The following is an 18,354-nucleotide window of genomic DNA, read 5'->3' on the forward strand; positions in this document are numbered from 1 at the left end:
AATAGGTGGACTTAAATTCACCCATGGTCCCTTACTGAGTTCTATTTACTGGAGCACTTTGTAGACTGCCATGCAATAACTGTCCTCAGCAATCAGATCTTAACAATCTTGGGTACATCTGCCCTCAAAGAGACTATAGTAACTCTAACAAGTTCTTCAGCATTATTAAAGCCAAACAGCTTCTTTACTTGCCACTGTTGCATGAACTGTACTCTTCATTCAGAAGTAGTGAAATACCTGGGGTCAACCATCAAAATGAACAGACAGCACACTAGTGGGTGAGGATGAGTGTCAGGAGTGTTTTGTGACTGAGGTCTAGCAGTAAGAGTGAAAGAAAAGGTTTACAAACCAATAGTCAGACTGTAATTATGGTTTGGAGACAGTGGTGCCGATAAAAAGAAAGTAGATGGATCTGGAGGACGCTGAGCTGAAGATTCTAAGATTTTCATTTGAATGTCTTGATGTCATCCAGGTAAGAAAACCTAAAAAGTTGATTCTGTTAGTGTGGAAGTAGCATTTCAAGTGGGAGAAACGTTTTTTCACTTATCCAATTGACTTTTTCAGTCTCAGGTGACCGCTGGTTTCCCCAACCTTATAAACAGTAGATTTGCATAATGACTGACGAAACGATGTGAGGTCAGTTTCATGCTGTTTTTAATATGCTACTTCAGCTGAAACTGAAGTAGTCATTCGGATGAGTGATGAAAACGTTTCTCCCACAGAACACAATTTACTTTTTGGGATTTTCATTTGGAGTAATCAGGAGATGAAGGCAGATGATCCGATGTGATGGTCACTAAAGGGAGAAGGCGAAAAAGGAAGACTGCAGCTTTTAAAATATTTCAAAATTACACTATTAATATATTGCATTTTCCATATTTTGCAAGTGTTTTATCACTAACTATCACCAAATGCCCTTCCGCCCTTACTTAATATATTATGGATGCCCTTGTATACAGCCCCACAGTGTTTCTTGTAACTTATACATTGTGTATATAGTGTTTTTATATTGTTGTTTTGAATCTGGTCACTTTCTTGCGCCTTTGTGGTCTTGCTAGCTAATTTCGATGTGCAGGCACCTGAAGAATGTTCTAAGTTCTGGTTTTCTTCAGTGCTGACGACATTACCAAGGGACTTCTTCGTCGACTGTTGATGACGTATTTATGTAACCCTCGAAATGCAAAGCGATCGGTGTGTATTTTGGCGGTCCATTCAAGTCCACCGAACTTTCAGTTCTGATGACAGCTGTGAATTAACAGCCCCGCCAAGAAGCGGACACATATCTTAGCACCACCGACAGATTTTCATCGTTAATAATGGAGTACGGGAAGGAGAGGGTGGTGGCGCTGGTAGACATGGACTGCTTTTACGTGCAGGTGGAGCAGAGGCTGAATCCAGCTCTGAGGAATACTCCCTGTGTGGTGGCCCAGTACAAGACGTGGAAAGGAGGCAGGTGAGTTTCTGACACAGAGATGCTGTTTTTGTGATCGACGCAATTGAAACACCTAGCCGTGACACAAAACCTGGGTCTGTGGGTGACTTAGGTTCCTAAAGCTAATGTTACGAAAGTTTTTTTTTCTGGTGTGCCTTACGCACATCCTGTTCGTACTCGTGTTTGCAGAACTGTCTCAACTCTTTGTTGCATAGAGTTAAAAGGTTGATGAAAAAGCCAAAACTTGCTCTAGTGGACTGATATCTGGTGACTGTGGAGGTCATTCGAGTGCAGTGAACTCACTGGCATGTTCAAGGAACCAGTTTGAGATGATTTGAGGTTTGTGACGTGGTGTGTTATCCTGCTGGAAGCACCCATCAGAACATGGTTATACTGTAGTCACAAAGGGATGGACATGGTAGGCCGTGCTGTTTAAACGATGCTCAGTTTGTACTAAGGGGCACAAACTCTGCTAAAAAAATATCCCCCACAACATTACACCACCACCAACAACAACAACCTGAATCTGAACACATCAGACCAGGCAACACTGTCCTATTAGTCATCTCTTGTCTAATTTTGGTGAGCCCATGTGAACTGTAGCTTTAGTTTCCTGTTTTTTAGCTGACAGAAGTGGCACCTGCTGTGGTCTTACGTGGCCGTAGCCCATCTGCTTCAAGGTTCATCGTTTTTTGTGTTTAAAAATGTTGGTTTTTTTGCATAACTTAGTTGAGTGGTTATTTGAATTTGAGTTCCTGTTGCCTTCCTATCAGCGTGAAGCAGTCTAGCCATTTTCTTTGACCTCTTAGTTGCACAAGGCACTTTCACCCAGAAAACTGCAGCTTTATTTTCTCTTTTTTCAGACCATTCTCTGTAAACCATAGAGTTGGTGTTAGGGGAGAAAATGCCAGTAGATCAGCAGATTTTGAAATAATGAAATACTCGGTAAAACAAAATGTTGACTAGATTACAGAGAATTTAAACATTCCCCTCTCTCTTTGTAACCCACTGGTGAATTCATTCCCACGACTGCGTGTGTTCAGTTGCATTGACCATTTGAATTGATGTCTCTGTGTTGGCAACTCACCCGCCCTCGTGTCCCACAAATAACCGCTTAGACATCCTTCTAAAATGTTTTCACACTTTATGATTTTTTTTGTGATCTTTGACTAAATGTTATTGTTTCTTAGTATTATAGCTGTGAGCTACGAGGCCAGGGCCCATGGTGTCACCAGGAACATGTGGGTGGATGATGCAAAAAAACTGTGCCCAGACCTTCAGGTGGCACGAGTGCGTGAGTCTCATGGCAAGGCTGACTTGACAAAGTAAGTACTGCTGCTGATGTACATCCCCAGAGACTTCCTCTTTTTAATTGGATCAACATTAAATCTTTGGATCAACACTCAATCAACATTAAGTCTTTAATTAAATTTCCGATTATTTTTTAAATTGTCTTAAATCCTTATGGCCAAAGCTGTACTGCCAATAACTTCTTTCTATCCCCTTTGTAGCTACAGAGAGGCGAGTGTGGAGGTGATTGAGGTCATGTCTCGCTTTGCTGTGATTGAGAGAGCTAGCATTGATGAGGCCTACATGGATTTGACTGCTGCTGTCCAGCAGCGACTGAAAAATATGAATGACAAACAAATCGAACCTTTGCTCTTGAGGACTACCTACATCCAGGGGTACCCGCAAAGTTCACCTGCAGCTGAAGACTCTGCAGAGGACACTGTGTTGGATAAAGGTAAGCTGTAAGCTAACTTCAGTTACCCAATGAGTTGTTTCTGCAGTTGACACAGAAAGCTGTCGAAGAATAACAGCTAAAAAACTCTGTCAGGCTTTATCCTCCTAACAACATCATGTTTGTGCTCAGAGGAACAGCGATCCAGAGGTCTCCAGCAGTGGCTGGAATCTTTAACGTTCCCGTCAGTGGGTGAGCAGAACTCTGCAGAACTGCAGCTAACTGTTGGAGCACTGATTGTTGAGGAAATGAGAGCAGCTGTGGAGAAACACACAGGTTTCCGCTGTTCTGCAGGAATATCACACAATAAGGTAGGATAAATTTCTATTTAATAGTCTAAGACCGGTAACTGTGTTTGCAGAGATAATCATTTACCGCTCACTTTTCCAAGGTATTGGCTAAACTAGCCTGTGGTCTGAACAAGCCCAACAGACAAACTGTTCTTCCTCTGGACTCTGTGACAGAACTTTTCAGCAGTCTCCCCATTGGCAAGATGTAAGTTTAGTTATGTCATCGCTTACATTGACAGAGTGGCAGCAAAAACTTAAAATTAAACCCTGTCCTCTTGTATTATTTATTTCCCTGCAGCCGTAACCTGGGGGGTAAGCTGGGAACTTCAATCACAGAAACACTGGGAATAGAGAACATGGGCGATCTCACTCGTTTCTCTAAGGCTCAGTTGGAGCAGCACTTTGGAGAAAAAACAGGGTGAGAGAGCCAGAAATGCCTTTAAACACTATCATTTTGATAATGGCGACATAACTTGCTTAAGAAAGTAATCACACGGTGTTATTAAAATAATAACAAGTAGTTTTGCACTTTTAAACTTCCTTAAACATTTCTGAACTTCTGTACTTGAACTTCTGCTTCAGAAAAGAAACTTTGTAATTTTGGAAACCCTTCTGTACTACAGGGACGTTAAACTTTATCCTGCTTCCTTGTTTAATGTAGTCAGTGGCTGTATGACTTGTGCCGGGGGATTGATTTTGAAGCTGTGAAACCAAGACAGCTTCCAAAGTCCATTGGCTGCAGTAAAAACTTTCCTGGGAAGACATCGCTGGCTACTAAAGAGCAGGTAGAGCCAATGTTTCTGTGCTCTTTCAGTGTGTTCCACAAGCATTTTTAAAGTATTTGTATTTGTGCAGGTACAGTACTGGCTTCATCAACTGGCTCTTGAGTTAGAGGAGAGGCTGACCAAGGACAGAGAAGTGGTAAGACACAATACTTGGCTGTGTAATTTAGTTCTTTTCCCTCATTAAACCATCTTTTCTTCAGTTGGGTTTCACATTAGTGTCAAATCCCGTAAATGCAACTATTTTCAGCTCAGTTCCTTTAATTTCTTATAGAACGGTCGTGTGGCTAAAATGCTGACAGTTGGTGTACGTCAGCTTGGCGACAAGAGGATGAGCAGCTTCTCTAGATGTTGTGCTTTAGTGCGCTACGAGGCGACCAAAATATCCAGCGACACCTTTGCCATTATCAAGAGTCTGAACACAGCAGGAAACCATCAGGCTGCATGGTAATTAGAACAGGATACTGCAGAGGTTTTAAAGTAATTTGCCAAAGGGATGTTCTGTGATTTTTATTATTATTTTTTTTTTAATTTTTTAATTTAAACTGTCTTCCATCATGTCCCCAGGACTCCACCCCTCAGCATGTTATACCTCTCAGCTAGTAAATTCAGCGATGTTTCATCAGCGGGGGGGATTGCTGGCTTTCTTTCCAGTGATAGCACTTCAACGCAGCCACCCCGTGAACCAAAAAATGTCTCCCCGTGTAAACAAACCGGCTCCATCCAGTCCTTTTTTCAAAAGGCAGTTGAGAAACAAAAACAGAAGGTTAGAAAGGAGGATGATGATGATGATGAAGAGGATTCTGGTACACACAGCAATGAAGGTCTCCCAGCTTCCTCGCTTCACAATACTTCTGTTTCTGTTAGTCAGTTGAAGTCAGACGCCGTCTGTCCTGCTTCCTCTTTTACACCTGTTTCTCAGTCCAAAATTGGTTCATCCAGCCCCCACCCAGGCATTTCCTCTTTCTTTCACAAGAGGAACATTGAAAAAAGCCTCCAGGTTTCAGGGTCAGCACTGAACAAGCCTGAAAACGGACAAATGTCAGGTCCCGTTGATGAGGAAGACACCAAAGACATTGTTGCTGTGGCATCAGGCTTGGAGTCAAAACTTAGCTCAGAGAATGCATCTCATGAGTCGGCAAGTGAGGAGTTAAGGAATGAACTGGACATTAATGTGGAGTCAAATCACCCTCCTCCCACTGTGGCCAGTGAAGATCTGATGAGCTGTGAACGCTGTGGTCAGGAGGTGTTAGCGTGGGAAATGCCAGAACACAATGACTATCATTTTGCTCTGGACCTCCAGCAGTCCTTCTCTTCAGGCACATCAACCATCACTTCCTCTTCTTCTTCCGGTACCGCTATGAATCCTCTCAGAGCAGCAGGAGCAGGCACAGCCCACTCCTCTCGGGGCAAGACCAAAACAAGAGGCCAGTCGGGACCAGCACCGAAAAGACCCCGCTCCCAAAGTGCAAGCACGGGCACTCTGGATTCATTCTTCAAGAAAAACTGAAGATCTAATGCAGAACCGCAGTTTTAAATTAAACTCAAACGTAGTTCTGATTATGTACATTTTAAAAAATGTTTGTTTACAAAGCCATATCCTAAACAGTACATTAAGACTTTTCTGCTTTCAATGTTGAAGTTGGGTGATGATAACAATGTGTATAAAAAAAATCAAAAAATCATATTTATTTGATTTATTTAATTTACTTTTTAATGATAAATAAAAAGACAATATTATTAAGAGACATTTTTTTAAAGCAGAGTGTATTAAAGATTCTTTTTACTCATCCTAGTAACATGCAGTATGCTGTAGTATTTTGACTTACCAGCAGATGGCACTAGTTATTTGAATGTAGAGCAGAAATCCTCACTCGATCAACAGTATGAAGTGTTCTAGTAAGAAAGAGAGAGGGGCACATGATTGTGATTTGTAAGACAAGAAGGTAGTATTTGAAATACTCTTGGTGTCAATGAGTTTTCCAAACACAACTAAGTACATTTACATAGAAGACTCTTAGCTAATCACATAGGAAACCACACACCCTTGTGAGCAAGCCTTTCAGGTTTCTATAAGAACAAATGTGACAAAAGTAGCCCTGAACTTGTCATCCTTTATCACAAGGATATTGCTAACTTCACAAATGTAAATTTATATTGCCATAGTCGAGCTCACAGCCTACATCATGGACTGGTACAAGATGAGCTGATAACTCATAAAATAATGTAGCGGAGGGCAGATTGGAATGTTATAAAAGATTAATCAGGTCAATAATGTAGCAGCTCCTCTGGCTCAAAATCCATAACAATTCACAGGTTATTGCCTGTGAAATGACACATCTGACCCTGACCCGGAGCAGAATTTGGTTGAAGATCTATTAGATGATTATTGTGTCTGAGTTATTGTAAAATCTGAACAATACCCTCAGAGGAAGGATTATTGTTCAGTATGGACAGATGCCTGACTGTGACATTAGCTCATTGGCCCTTCAGCTGGATTAATTGAATTAAAGCAAAGGGTGTGTGAGATTTTGGTGTCACTGTAAAAAACAAAACAAAAAAACCCCCAATAAACAAAAAATTCCATAATAACTTTTAATGATATTATAATTCAAGCAATGTTTAAGGCTTTGGCTCACAATGGAGGCCTTTTCCAATCGTTAAGTGTAATCAACCCAAATCATGTGAGTAATATAAAGTGTTATAAAAAAAAAAGTAAAAACATAAATACACTAAGTGTGTGGTAGTTCATGGTTCTGTGTGTCTGTGGTTGTCCAGGTAGGGAGCTGACGTATAACGAGTTGCTACAGCAGAGGGCCTGTCAGTTGCCAAATTACAGTTTTTGTATTATTGTATTAGAATTTTTTTTTCCTGTTGCAGCTTTAATGGCATACATTACGGACAACCCAATGGCTTGTTCAACCTTTGACATGATTGCCACTCCAAAGAGTGCAATTGCAGCATAAATAGATGAGTCATCCTCTTCATGTTTTCTGCAGTGGTGAACTTATTGTTCTGTAGAGCCATTGACAGACCTGAATGGCTAAATTATGCTTTCACTTTCTTGCATCAGCTGGAGAGCAGGATAGGAGGAGCCAAACCAGGGGAAAAAAACTACTGTGAAGGAAGTCATGACCTATTCACATAGGATATATCGTTTAAAGCAGCGGTCCCCAGCCCCCGGGCCTCGGACCGGTAGCGGTCCGTGAGTCGTTTGGTGCCGGGCCGCGAGAGTTGAGGCTCAGGTGTGAAATGTATAGTTTTCAGGGTTTTTATCGGTTTTCAGCGTTATTTTGTTATCGTTTTTATCGTTTACTCGGTTTTCCTTGGTCTTTTCACCTGTGTTATGAATAAATTTTCTTTTTTTCGGTACCGGTACTAGTTTTATTTTGTTGTATTTATCTGCGACACCTTAAAGGCCAGTCCATGAAAATATTGTCGGGCATAAACCGGTCCGTGGCGCAAAAAAGGTTGGAGACCACTGGTTTAAAACACTGCAATGTCACATTTTACTTAGAAAAAACACTGTTAAAGTGACAATAAAACTTTTATTCATGTACATCATAATACACGAATTGGATCTGTACATAAATATTGCATTTCACCCAGAAAATGATCAAAATACACGTTGAATTAAAAGGAAAACTGACTTCAAAGGATTTCAAAAGAGTGAAAATAAGCTGGTGTTAAGAAGAAGACTGAAAAATCTTTGAATGAATTGTAAAATCCAGAACTACTACAAATCTATAAAAATCTTCCGAGATGCGGTAAAACAAATTTTAACACCTGAACTCTTTATAAATGCTATAAAATATTTTGGTTGAAATGCATTCTTAGCTTACCTGTCTTTGCCTGCACACACACACACTGTGCATCAATGATGTCGGTGCAAAAAAACAATACAAACTTTGAATGCGCGTATAAGTCACGTCAACATGCAATAGAAAGACAGATGGTGAGGCCAACAGCAGGCGTGAACAAAGCAGTAATTAACGTTCACTTATTACATTTTTTTCCTCTAAATATCAAAAGTTTTCCAATAGCACCAACTTCATTTTTTTTACTAAGTTATAAAACAATGGGCTGTAATGGAAGGCTTCTTGAATAGGAGTTCCATTAGGCACTATGCTAAACCCCTTCGAGTTTGTGACATCAGTAACTTAAGTGAAGAGTACATCAAGTACCTTTAACATAATTGCTCTTAAATAAAGCTGCATCAGTAGGCAGTTCCACATACTAATGTGTAATCATACGCATCGCTTTGGGAGAACCTGGAGTATCTGTTTTTCATCAGGTCTCCTTTCAACCCAAATTAGCAACAACGTCCCACTGGAGTCGTTCTGTGAAAGTGGAATGCTGTCTAATACAATATCTACACTGACCTGAGTAACTAAAGCACTTGAAAGACAGGCAGCAAGATCATTATCATCTTACCGCCCTATTGTGAGGCAGTACTTGTGAATTAAAGAAAAAATAGTTCTCACTGACAAATGTGACAGTTAAAAAGTAATTGCCAATGTGAGTTATCCTGGCAGACTGACATACAAACTGGGCCATGTTCTATCTTTTCATACCACACAATGCTCTCCATTACCTTCATAAAAGTGATGAAACAACAAAGCTCAAAGCAAGATAATGAAGCTTCTGACCTGCTCACACAGCAGTTACTATGACAAGGAGATGATTTAAGAGCATATAAAAGTTTGTAATTGTCAGTCAGGCACTTTGCACAGACACTGTGCTGTGAGGCGGTGACACTTGCGCCTTGTGTTACACTGGTGTTAAATCATTCCATACCTGCAACTGTTGAGTTTATAAAAACAGTTACCTGGCACGGGTATATCATCGCTGGCGTTTATACTTCAGTGCAAATATGCATGTGAGCATATTGTTGAAGTATGTATTAACAGTGCATTTAGGTGTAAACTGTGAGCAGCACCTCGTTGTAAAGGCCAGAATGCAGTTTTCAAAGTTTCCAAAGCGAACTTTGGTAGATGATGCTTGGTCAATGTGTTGTAGATATGGATGAAAGGTTTCTCATCAGTACCAAGAAAAGCAACACTTTTTAAGCCTCAACAACACAAAGCAGATGGAAAATATCAGCAGGTACTGAAAAGGCTCTAAGGAACAAAATGTAAGAAGGTGACAAGGCTTTGGAACATGGTGAGACAACAGAATCGTGCAAAAAGGCTTTTACTGTGAAGGGAACTTGGCAGCGTGGCCTTTGGAGAAAGCAGGAGGTGGTTTTTAAAGCACTCTGTTTTGAGGTGGGACGGTGTTTGGTTCTGTGGTTGCCTGAAGAATGTTAGGCCTCATCCTCATCTCGTCTTTAGGATGGCTGGTACTCGACGATGGGAAGCAGCTTGGTGACGTGCCCGATACCTTTGGTTACCCCCTCTCTGAAAAGAATCTTTGCTCCCACCTTCAGATATTCTGGATGCTTGATGAACTTGAAGAGAACCACCGCTTTCTCTCCCGTCCTTAGCTCCTCCTGTTGTACAGTGGTGTAGCACGAGAACAGGAATCAAACAAAGGCAGGATTATTAATGAGATAGGTGATCTGGGCCAAATACAGCAGCAGAAAAGAGGCTTTAGTGGCACTAAATTAGAAATTAACCTGTGGGTTGTTCTTTTAAATAAACAAAAGATTAGTGTTTCTGTGTATATATAATTGCACTTTTAAACTTGCAGATTTAATTTTAAAATCAATCAGTGGAATAGTGACACCAAGATTAAGATTAAAGGGCACACACTCAACAAACAAATAAAATAGCTCTGTAGTGCCAATAGAGTCCTTAAAAAATCCCAGAAAGGTTTTGTTATAATTCTGGATTGTATCAAAATTCTTGGTTTCTCTTGTTTTGAATCACTGCTGTATCATTTCAGAGCAGACGCTAAACAGAATAGTTTTTTGGATTCCTGGTTTGAAAGACTGATAATGTGAGAAAACCAAGATACACCTACCCAGAGCCTTTCACATCTTTAAGTACTCTTGTAGCTGGCAATAGATTGCTTGTAGCTAGCAGAAGGAAGTACTTCTGTTGTAAAAGAGAGGAGCAACTGTGCTCACCATGAAAGAAATGGATTATGTTCTACACGACAAATCTGAACACCCATCTGAGGATTTAACTCCATTGGTCACCAGCCATTACACACTGTTAATAAACCACGTAGCCTGTGACAAACATGGATTTATTGATGAGTGTGTCTCCTGCCTTGAAAACACCATTTTTTCACTTTCTCTGTGTTAATGAGAGCATTTTAGCTCAGCGGATGGACCAACCTTGCCATACACTGCTTCCACTGTTGCAGTTTGTCTCACATTGCCAATGTGCACAGTAACCTGGAAGCCCTTGTGGAAGGTCTTGGCATGGAAAAGCAGGACAATCTCAGCCTCAAACATCCAGCAGATGGTAGGATCCATCTCTGGGCTCACCATCACCATGCCCTGTAAGTGGAAAACATATGGATGGTGTACATACATAGTTCAGATTTGTATGAAAACATTGATTTCAAATTCCAAGTTTCTTTTACTGCAATTTACATTAACCTATAGATAGATACATTATACTTTTAATGTGATTAACTAATAAAACACTAATTTAGACAAGCTCTGAGTCTGACCTTGCGCAATAATGAGCGGTCAAAGTTGCCCAGAGCAAGTGTAGCAGCCTGGCCCGCCCTGAGTACCCTGCATGCCGAGCGGTTCCTTTGGATGCTGCCTACAGTCAACTGGTGGAACTGACCCGAGTCTGTGGGCCCTACTACAAGATGATCCCCTTCACGGCAAATACCACTGTAAGACCAGAGAGAATAGCGAGTCAGAGGGATTTCTGGGTTAAAAACAAAGAACCCACTTAACCTGTAATGAAACAATAATTTCAACATACTGACCTGTATAGAGTACCTCCAACCACTGTCCCCACCTCTGGAACTGTGTAGATCTCATCCACCTGCAATGATGCACATGGCTGTCATTCAGATCAAAATAATCTGTGTATTTACACTGTGCATTTGGAAGACAGTAGCTCACAGCCAGAAGATCATTTTGCACGGACAGACAAACTTTATTTCATTTTAATGTTGTGGAGTCTGTAACTTACAATATAAAGCGCCTTGAGGCGACAGTTGCTGGAAACTAACGCTCTATAAATAAAATCAAATTGAATTGAACTGAATTGAATTATTTCAGACTGACCTGAAACTCTGTTAGCTGCTGCATTAGTTCCTCCTGCTCCTTGCTGTTGCTCAGAGGAGGGATGATGTTGAAGAAAACTTTAAGCAAATCTAGACTCTCTCCAGAAACACTGGACAAGGTGAAGATTGGTGTGATGCTGAGAGAGAGTGAGTATCAGGACAAAATAAAAATTATTACTTTCCAGTTTTTGTTTACAGTATTTATTATAGAAGGAGTGCAAACTTAACTGCATGTTATTAAATGGAAAACTGCACTTGTGTGTTTCATACCTTGGTGACTGTGCAAACTGCTGTGCTGCTGTGACAGCATCATCTGTACTGCTTACAACCATGGGCACCTTGTTGCAGCCTGGTTGCTTCAAGACACGCTCCAACTGTCGCACTGTGCGCTCAACAGTGGCCCGTGTGCAGAGGTCCACTTTACTGATAACAATGAAGATGGGAACCTTCAGTGCCATGGCAAGGCCAAGATGCTCCCGTGTGGTACCAGCTGGAAAAGAATGAGAAGGAGAGGAAGAAAGAAAGAGGATTTACCTGGGATTTTGCATTGCTTATATCTTGCCTACTACTTGTTCACCAAAAATAGCTTTCACAAGCAAGCAGACAAAGGCAATGTTTATTTAATGTCATGTTTTCAGAAGGGATGAAGTCTTCCTAAACACACATAAGTACTATTGCCTAAGCTAAATCCAACCTATAAACCTCCAACTGTTGACTCGGTAATCCAAATAAGACTTTGCAAGAAATTTAAAAAGATACGCCAATTCAAACAGGGGATTTATTCTTTGTACAAACACAACAGCAGCTTGGTCTCAAGAAGATTCACATTTTAGAAAAACACAAACAAACTGAGTTTTGAAAAAAAATTGAGGTGAGGTGAATGTGTCACAGTGCTATGGAAGCCCGTTTCCGCCACTAAATAAAAACAAAAAAGCTAGTTTCCATAACTAAAAATTTCGACTTATTAACTCGAAATTTCGAGAAATATAACTCAAAATTTAGAGTTACTTTTCTCAAAATTTCGAGTTAGCTCTGCCAATCAAAAATATACGTGAATGAGGTCGCTTTCTTGTTACCCGGAAGCATATGGCGCAGAGGAACGCGCACTCAAAAACGGATCCCAACAAATTGGCGCTTTCGCGAGTACGTTTGCTGATAGTAACACCATGTGATTCAGCTAATAACACAGGGATTTCATCATTTGTGAAGCCAGGCTGAAAACACTCAGCAATCTGTGCATTCACGACTGGATGTAATACCGGTAGCTTAGCTGTAGCATTTGTAGCTGAGGGCTTCAGCTTCCAGGTAACAAGGAAATGACGTCATTCACGTAGATTACTGATTGGCAGCGCTAACTCGAAATTTCAAGTTACTTTTCTCAAAATTTTGAGTTAATAAATCGAAATTTTGAGTTAATATGTCGAAATTTCGAGAAAGTAACTCGAAATTTCGAGAAAATAACTCAGAATTTCGAGAAAATAACTCGAAATTTCGAGAAAATAACTCGAAATTTTGAGTTATGGATCCTTTTTTTTTTTTTTTTTAGTGGCGGAAACGGGCTTCCATACAGTGCAGTAAAAAGTAAAGCATAACTAAATGACGCAAAAAGATTACTCGCTCTTTGGCTTCTTAGCTTAAAAGTTACAACCCAAGAGAAGCCCTATGCATTACACTGATCCCTTACGCTGTTTCATAATTAAAGCTGTAGTTCTTGGGTTGCAGACGGCATGTCCCTTCCTATCTACATTCTTGACCCCATTTTCCCTGCACGTCCTATTTTAGAACAGACACCCACATAAACACAGTAACGCCTACGCTGCATTAATAAGGGTTATTTAAGTATAAACAAATATACATTTCCGAACTTAATTTATCCATGCCCTTTTGTGAAAAAAATGCATTGTACTTTAATGTGTTTTTATTTATTTTGCTAAAAATCAGGAATAAATGTATTATCCTGTTGTTACAAATTATTTAAATTACCTTTATTTTTTACTGAGTGCAGTTATTCATTTGATGCTGACAGTGTTATTAGTTATTTACTCAAAGATAGACAAACCATTGCAGAACAGTGTAAATAAACAAGGAGTACAGATAGGACTTTCTGAAGCATTTAATTATACTCTGACTGTGCCCAATAAACCCTTTAGTATTTTTAAATATTTAATAATCAGTTATGTTTTTGCGTTAGCACTAAAACGAACTGGTTATGAAATTGCAGTATTTCAATTTAATACTGTTTAGAAATAAACAGCCTCGGAAAATAACACAGACTTATTTTGGCATGGAATCAGTCAAGTCATATAATCAAAATAAGCTTAAATAGCAGTTCAACCCTGGAAGAAAACACAAATCCCATCAGGGTTGTGTCAGGAAAGGCATCCAACATAAAAACACTGCCAAATCAAACAGGCAAAGCTAACTGCTGTGGCAACCCCTTGTGAATAATAAGAGCAGCTGAAAATATATATATTTTTTATTGGCTCTGTAATGTCATGGTTTTCATATTGGCCTAAAAGTGAAAGATCCCTTGTTCACTCCCAGGAAGTGACACAAAGCCCTTTGGGGCTGTGTCAGGAAATCTGGGATAAAATCTACCAAATGAAACACGCGAAACAACCCCTTGTGAGTAAGGGAGAAGCCAAAAGTACAGCCATGCATTAACAGCAGATGCATATAGCTCATCCAATAACTCCAACTGGATGTGAGCTACAGCACTTAATGACTAACATCTCAAAGGCTCAGGTTTCCTATACAGGCTTCAGTGCCACTTGCGAAAGGAAAACAAAACTACAGCTTTCTTAATAACAATATATTACTTTGGTGTATTGCATAGAGGACTGTTTCCAGATGGTCTCTTGCCTTGAGCAAAGGGTTCTTATCTGTGTTCACTTGCAGTTTCCACAGTCATCTGGAGGGGCTGATACACACTGAAATGCTGTGTGTCACAATGGCTGAATGGTCTAAGGGTGTGCCACCTGGTATTGTTGGTGTAAATCCCAAACGGCTTTGTAGTGCAAGACTTGTTTATATTTATATTTTCAGCTCTAACAGCAAACATAATCAAACAGTATGTTTTCAAATGTAAAACAGAAAGCTGTTTAGGCTGACCAACCAGTCTCAGCGGCTCAGGTTTCCAAGTAGGTCCTTCCTGGATACAAGCTTCCTGCACTCAATGTCAGCTAATGCTATCATGAAAATGTTGGGGTTGAGCACATTATACAATATCACATTACCTATAAATAGAACAAGATGTGAAACATAATGCTGAAGTAAGGTTTAGTGATTTCATTTTTACAGAAGAATAAAAATACAGGAAGAACTTGGGTAAAGCTGGACTGTGAAGATCCGATTTGCATCACAACAATATGCAAAAATCAGCATGTTTTTTTTGCCTCTGGAAGAGTCTAGCACCTGATCAGCTTATTTGAATTCTCTTCTTATCTTTGGTTATATGGTAAAAACACACGTCAAGCCTTAACCCCACTGAAAAGGCCAAATGCTTGCAAGATTTGAGAAAACCTCTTGTGACTGTCAAGTGCAATGCTGAAATACACACTAGCTTTGCAAGAGCGCAGCACTATCCCCAGTGGGTCAAAGCACTCTGCCCTGAAATTATGATATCTGAGATATTTTGGGACTTACACTGCCAAGCAAAGATGAGGGTTGGTTTATTACATAACCTCAGCTATCACATGTCAGCAAAGTGCCAAGCCATAACTGTGCACTACAGTGTGGGGGTATGGTGTACACAAACATGGGCTATCTCTCAACCAGAACAGCAAACTGTATTACTATCTTGCACAGCAACAGTTACATTTGAATAGAACTTCGAGAAAATTAAATTGTTCACTTAATACTCACCAATTCCAGTATTCGCACTGACCACAAGCATTGCAAAATCTGGACAGTAACTGGTGAGGCCAAAGATGGTGGTTTTCAGGTACTTGTGGTGACCCGCCAGATCAATGAATGTGATCATTTTAGAGGCACTCTCACAAATCTCTTCTGCTGTTCGAGACTCGCTGTAATTCACAACCTAAAAAAAGAAAACAAACAAACAAACAAAATTAGCTATCAGTTACTAACATTTCATGCAGATGGAGTAGTTTAATATATATCAGAATAGGAATCTGTAGTAAAACATCCAAAATTGTAAAAATCATGATATAATGGATGTATTTACTTTTTGCTACTTATCACAACTGGTGTAAAAGTACATAAATAAGGTGTAATATATATTATTTGATAGAGGACGTTTTCTCACCTCTCCTTTGCTGTTAAAGCCAAGAATCTCAAAGCTAATGCTCGAAGTACGTCCAGTCTGAATCTCATGTAGATGTCTGAAAAGGTTGAGCCTCGCTCTTCCCCGTCCATTGTCCAGCTCACCTTGTGTCAAAACACCCAAAAGAGTGGACTTGCCCGAGTCCACATTGCCCAGTACGGCTACTCGTAGGTCTAAGAACTAAGGAGAAAAACACAACACCAAAATGACTTAAAAATGCCCAAGAATTTAAACATCCAGAGATATCCATGTGCAGGTAGCCACACTAACCTGCTGGTCATCTGGCACTTTGCGAATGAGAACTTCAGCAATCTTACGAGGCACATCAGAGTCATAGTCCACCTCTCGCTCTCTTAAAATTGTGATGTCCGCTCCAACTCTGTCACGAAAAACAAACGTAAGTACAGTTCTTTGTGTTTTGGTAGATGAGGTAAACTACAACAGCAGAATAACTATCAGTCAGTAAACGGAATAAAAATACTGGACTTACTTCTCTGCAAGCCGATGGAGCGTTTTTAGTGAAGCCCTCATTTCCTCCTCTGATAGTCCCACCAGCATGCCATTGTCCTCGACACCTATTTGATAGACAGCTTCGCCTCGGCCCTCCTGCAGTCGCCATTTCATTTGTGTTGCTAGGTGCTCAAAGCGGTATTGTGTGGGGTTCACTAGCTTGAGCTATTCAAGAAAAGAAATTACTAATTAGTACTCAACACTATTTTGGACATAAACAAATGATTACTGTAGGACCAAGGCAATAAAAAAGCTCTATATTGACAAGAAGCGGCTGTCCTGATACTACAAATGCTCTAGTTAATCCACAGTGGTGTTATATTTCAATGGAAAGACTGCCCCTATATATTCACACATACTGCATACTGATAAATTACCAATAACATCCACATCACAAGAATTGATCCATATATAAATCAGTTTTATGGTGTTATGTAAAGCATTTTAGCTCTATGAACAAAACAAAGCCTTTGCATCACAGCTAATTTGCTTACCTTGTACTCTATATTTCCCTCTTCAGCCTAAGAGACAGGGAGTAAAAAAAAGAGAGACAGAAAAGAAACAACAGCTGTAAAACTGTAGGGAAGACAACAGACTATTGATTTGTTTAAAGAGAAAAAGAAAAGCAGTTTGACTGAATGTGCAGTCAGTGTTCTCTATGAATAGGCAGTCACTGAGAGCTATACAAACAGGCTAACCGCTTGCTTAGCCTTACACAGCGACTTAATATGTTATTACACATTACATACACATACTTAAAAGTCAAAATCAATACATTTAAGGTAAACCAAGTCACGAAAATAAGGTCAAATATCTGTCATGTAATCACTTATGACAGGGGACCTAGTTATATTCAGTGATCAGCTGACAGCAATTTTATACTGGACAGTTTATGATCATTAAAGGTTAAAGAACAGTTTAGGATTAAGTGTCACGTTTAAAAAACACAGTTGGTGGGTAATGACAACACACGGAGGTCACTGTAAAATAAATAAATAAATACATGTAAAAAAAAAAAAGTTTTGTGTAGTAACACAGTCCTTGGCTGCGTGAATGTCAGATACTCACAGTATCACTATCTAGAGGTCGGCCGGCTGAGCTATGCACCCGCCCCCTATTTACAAACACAGCTGATCTTCTTTTGCTAGCTAGCAAAATACTTGCATTTTTTAATCAAGCAACTTTCAATTAACACACGTTAGGCCTATTTCTGCAAAACTACTCTAAATAGTAAGTCGTAAGCCAACAGCAAACGCAAAACCTCTACGCTTGAAATGGTACCATTCATTTTCTTTGTACCGACTAGCTACGTGTCACTGCAGGTTCAAAGACAAGTCAATAGGGGGGAAGCTAACCCTCGAAACAGGAAACACAATGACAAACCTACGAGTAGCGTTACAAAATACAAAAATCCATTTGCTTACTCTTAGTGACAGGCTTTCCAGTGCCCGGGAAATATTAGCTCGAAATAGCTAATTGTGCGCGTATTTTTAGCCTTACCTCTGGAGGTAGATACGGGGTGTTATTGCTTGGTTTGAAGTTGCGGGATAATCGAGCTTTTGCTTTCTTGTTCTTTGCAGAGGATTTTTTGGGGGCTACCCCATAGCCATTCCCAGGCTTGCCGCTGGACACACCACCAGATCCAGAGCTGTGTCCGTTTCCTGAGCCAAATAACTCCGATACCCGCGCATCCATCGGCTACTTTGGGACCTAACTTGTTAGCTTACAACTACTTAGACAGATTCTGATGCTATATTAATAATATATACCTCGGGCCAGGCATTGGGGTGCTTGTAATTACCCCGATAATTGCAGTGTGCAGCCCCCAAAATAAAAAATAAAGCACTATCCTCCCCCCAAACTCCGCGAACTGAACAATAACAGCACCGGCCGAGACTACGGCTTTGAGTTTACAGTATGCTTGCGTCACAGCCAAATGCCAATGGTGCGTTTGTTTTAAATAACTGCGTAGCGCGAGGGAGAGGTTCATTTTGTTTTCCTATTTACTCATATTGCATGTAAGTTTAAACACCACCCGCCTACATCTAGATGTAAACATACTCGGTTTTCAGTGGTTTGCATCAGATGAAGGAAATAAGTGCGTAATGTCCAGCTTG

General features: G+C 40.2%; 2 protein-coding genes across 2 annotated transcripts; one reads left to right on the top strand and one right to left on the bottom strand.

The window, feature by feature from the left end:
* Positions 1 to 1,122: 1,122 nt before the first annotated feature.
* polh (polymerase (DNA directed), eta) lies at positions 1,123 to 7,706 on the top strand. The gene is made up of 10 exons (XM_084948599.1): positions 1,123 to 1,453; positions 2,623 to 2,757; positions 2,944 to 3,176; positions 3,306 to 3,484; positions 3,565 to 3,668; positions 3,762 to 3,881; positions 4,125 to 4,248; positions 4,319 to 4,384; positions 4,520 to 4,692; positions 4,813 to 7,706. The coding sequence occupies exons 1-10, from the start codon at positions 1,317 to 1,319 to the stop codon at positions 5,753 to 5,755; spliced, it is 2,214 nt and encodes a 737-aa protein (XP_084804725.1). The 5' UTR covers positions 1,123 to 1,316; the 3' UTR covers positions 5,756 to 7,706.
* Positions 7,707 to 7,773: 67 nt separating this feature from the next.
* Positions 7,774 to 18,160, bottom strand: gtpbp2a (GTP binding protein 2a). The gene is made up of 12 exons (XM_084948601.1): positions 17,738 to 18,160; positions 16,732 to 16,758; positions 16,218 to 16,402; positions 15,998 to 16,106; positions 15,710 to 15,907; positions 15,307 to 15,481; positions 11,713 to 11,932; positions 11,444 to 11,579; positions 11,140 to 11,198; positions 10,870 to 11,041; positions 10,529 to 10,693; positions 7,774 to 9,736 (listed from the first exon to the last, which is right to left on the bottom strand). The coding sequence occupies exons 1-12, from the start codon at positions 17,930 to 17,932 to the stop codon at positions 9,575 to 9,577; spliced, it is 1,803 nt and encodes a 600-aa protein (XP_084804727.1). The 5' UTR covers positions 17,933 to 18,160; the 3' UTR covers positions 7,774 to 9,574.
* Positions 18,161 to 18,354: the final 194 nt, after the last annotated feature.

The sequence above is a fragment of the Perissodus microlepis genome, chromosome 13 (genome assembly GCF_051167445.1).
Source record: "Perissodus microlepis isolate ML-2025 ecotype Zambia chromosome 13, ASM5116744v1, whole genome shotgun sequence".
Lineage (NCBI taxonomy): Eukaryota > Metazoa > Chordata > Actinopteri > Cichliformes > Cichlidae > Perissodus > Perissodus microlepis.

Bases quoted from the DNA above. Each gene is read 5' to 3' on its own strand.
- polh (XM_084948599.1), top strand. From the start codon at position 1,317: ATGGAGTACGGGAAGGAGAGGGTGGTGGCGCTGGTAGACATGGACTGC. The intron at 3,177-3,305 runs GTAAGCTGTAAG...GTTTGTGCTCAG, and splicing joins GGACACTGTGTTGGATAAAG to AGGAACAGCGATCCAGAGGT. The intron at 3,485-3,564 runs GTAGGATAAATT...CACTTTTCCAAG, and splicing joins CAGGAATATCACACAATAAG to GTATTGGCTAAACTAGCCTG.
- gtpbp2a (XM_084948601.1), bottom strand. From the start codon at position 17,932: ATGGATGCGCGGGTATCGGAGTTATTTGGCTCAGGAAACGGACACAGC. The intron at 16,107-16,217 runs GTAAGTCCAGTA...TTTTCGTGACAG, and splicing joins CTCCATCGGCTTGCAGAGAA to AGTTGGAGCGGACATCACAA. The intron at 15,908-15,997 runs GTTAGTGTGGCT...TTTTCTCCTTAG, and splicing joins AAGTGCCAGATGACCAGCAG to TTCTTAGACCTACGAGTAGC.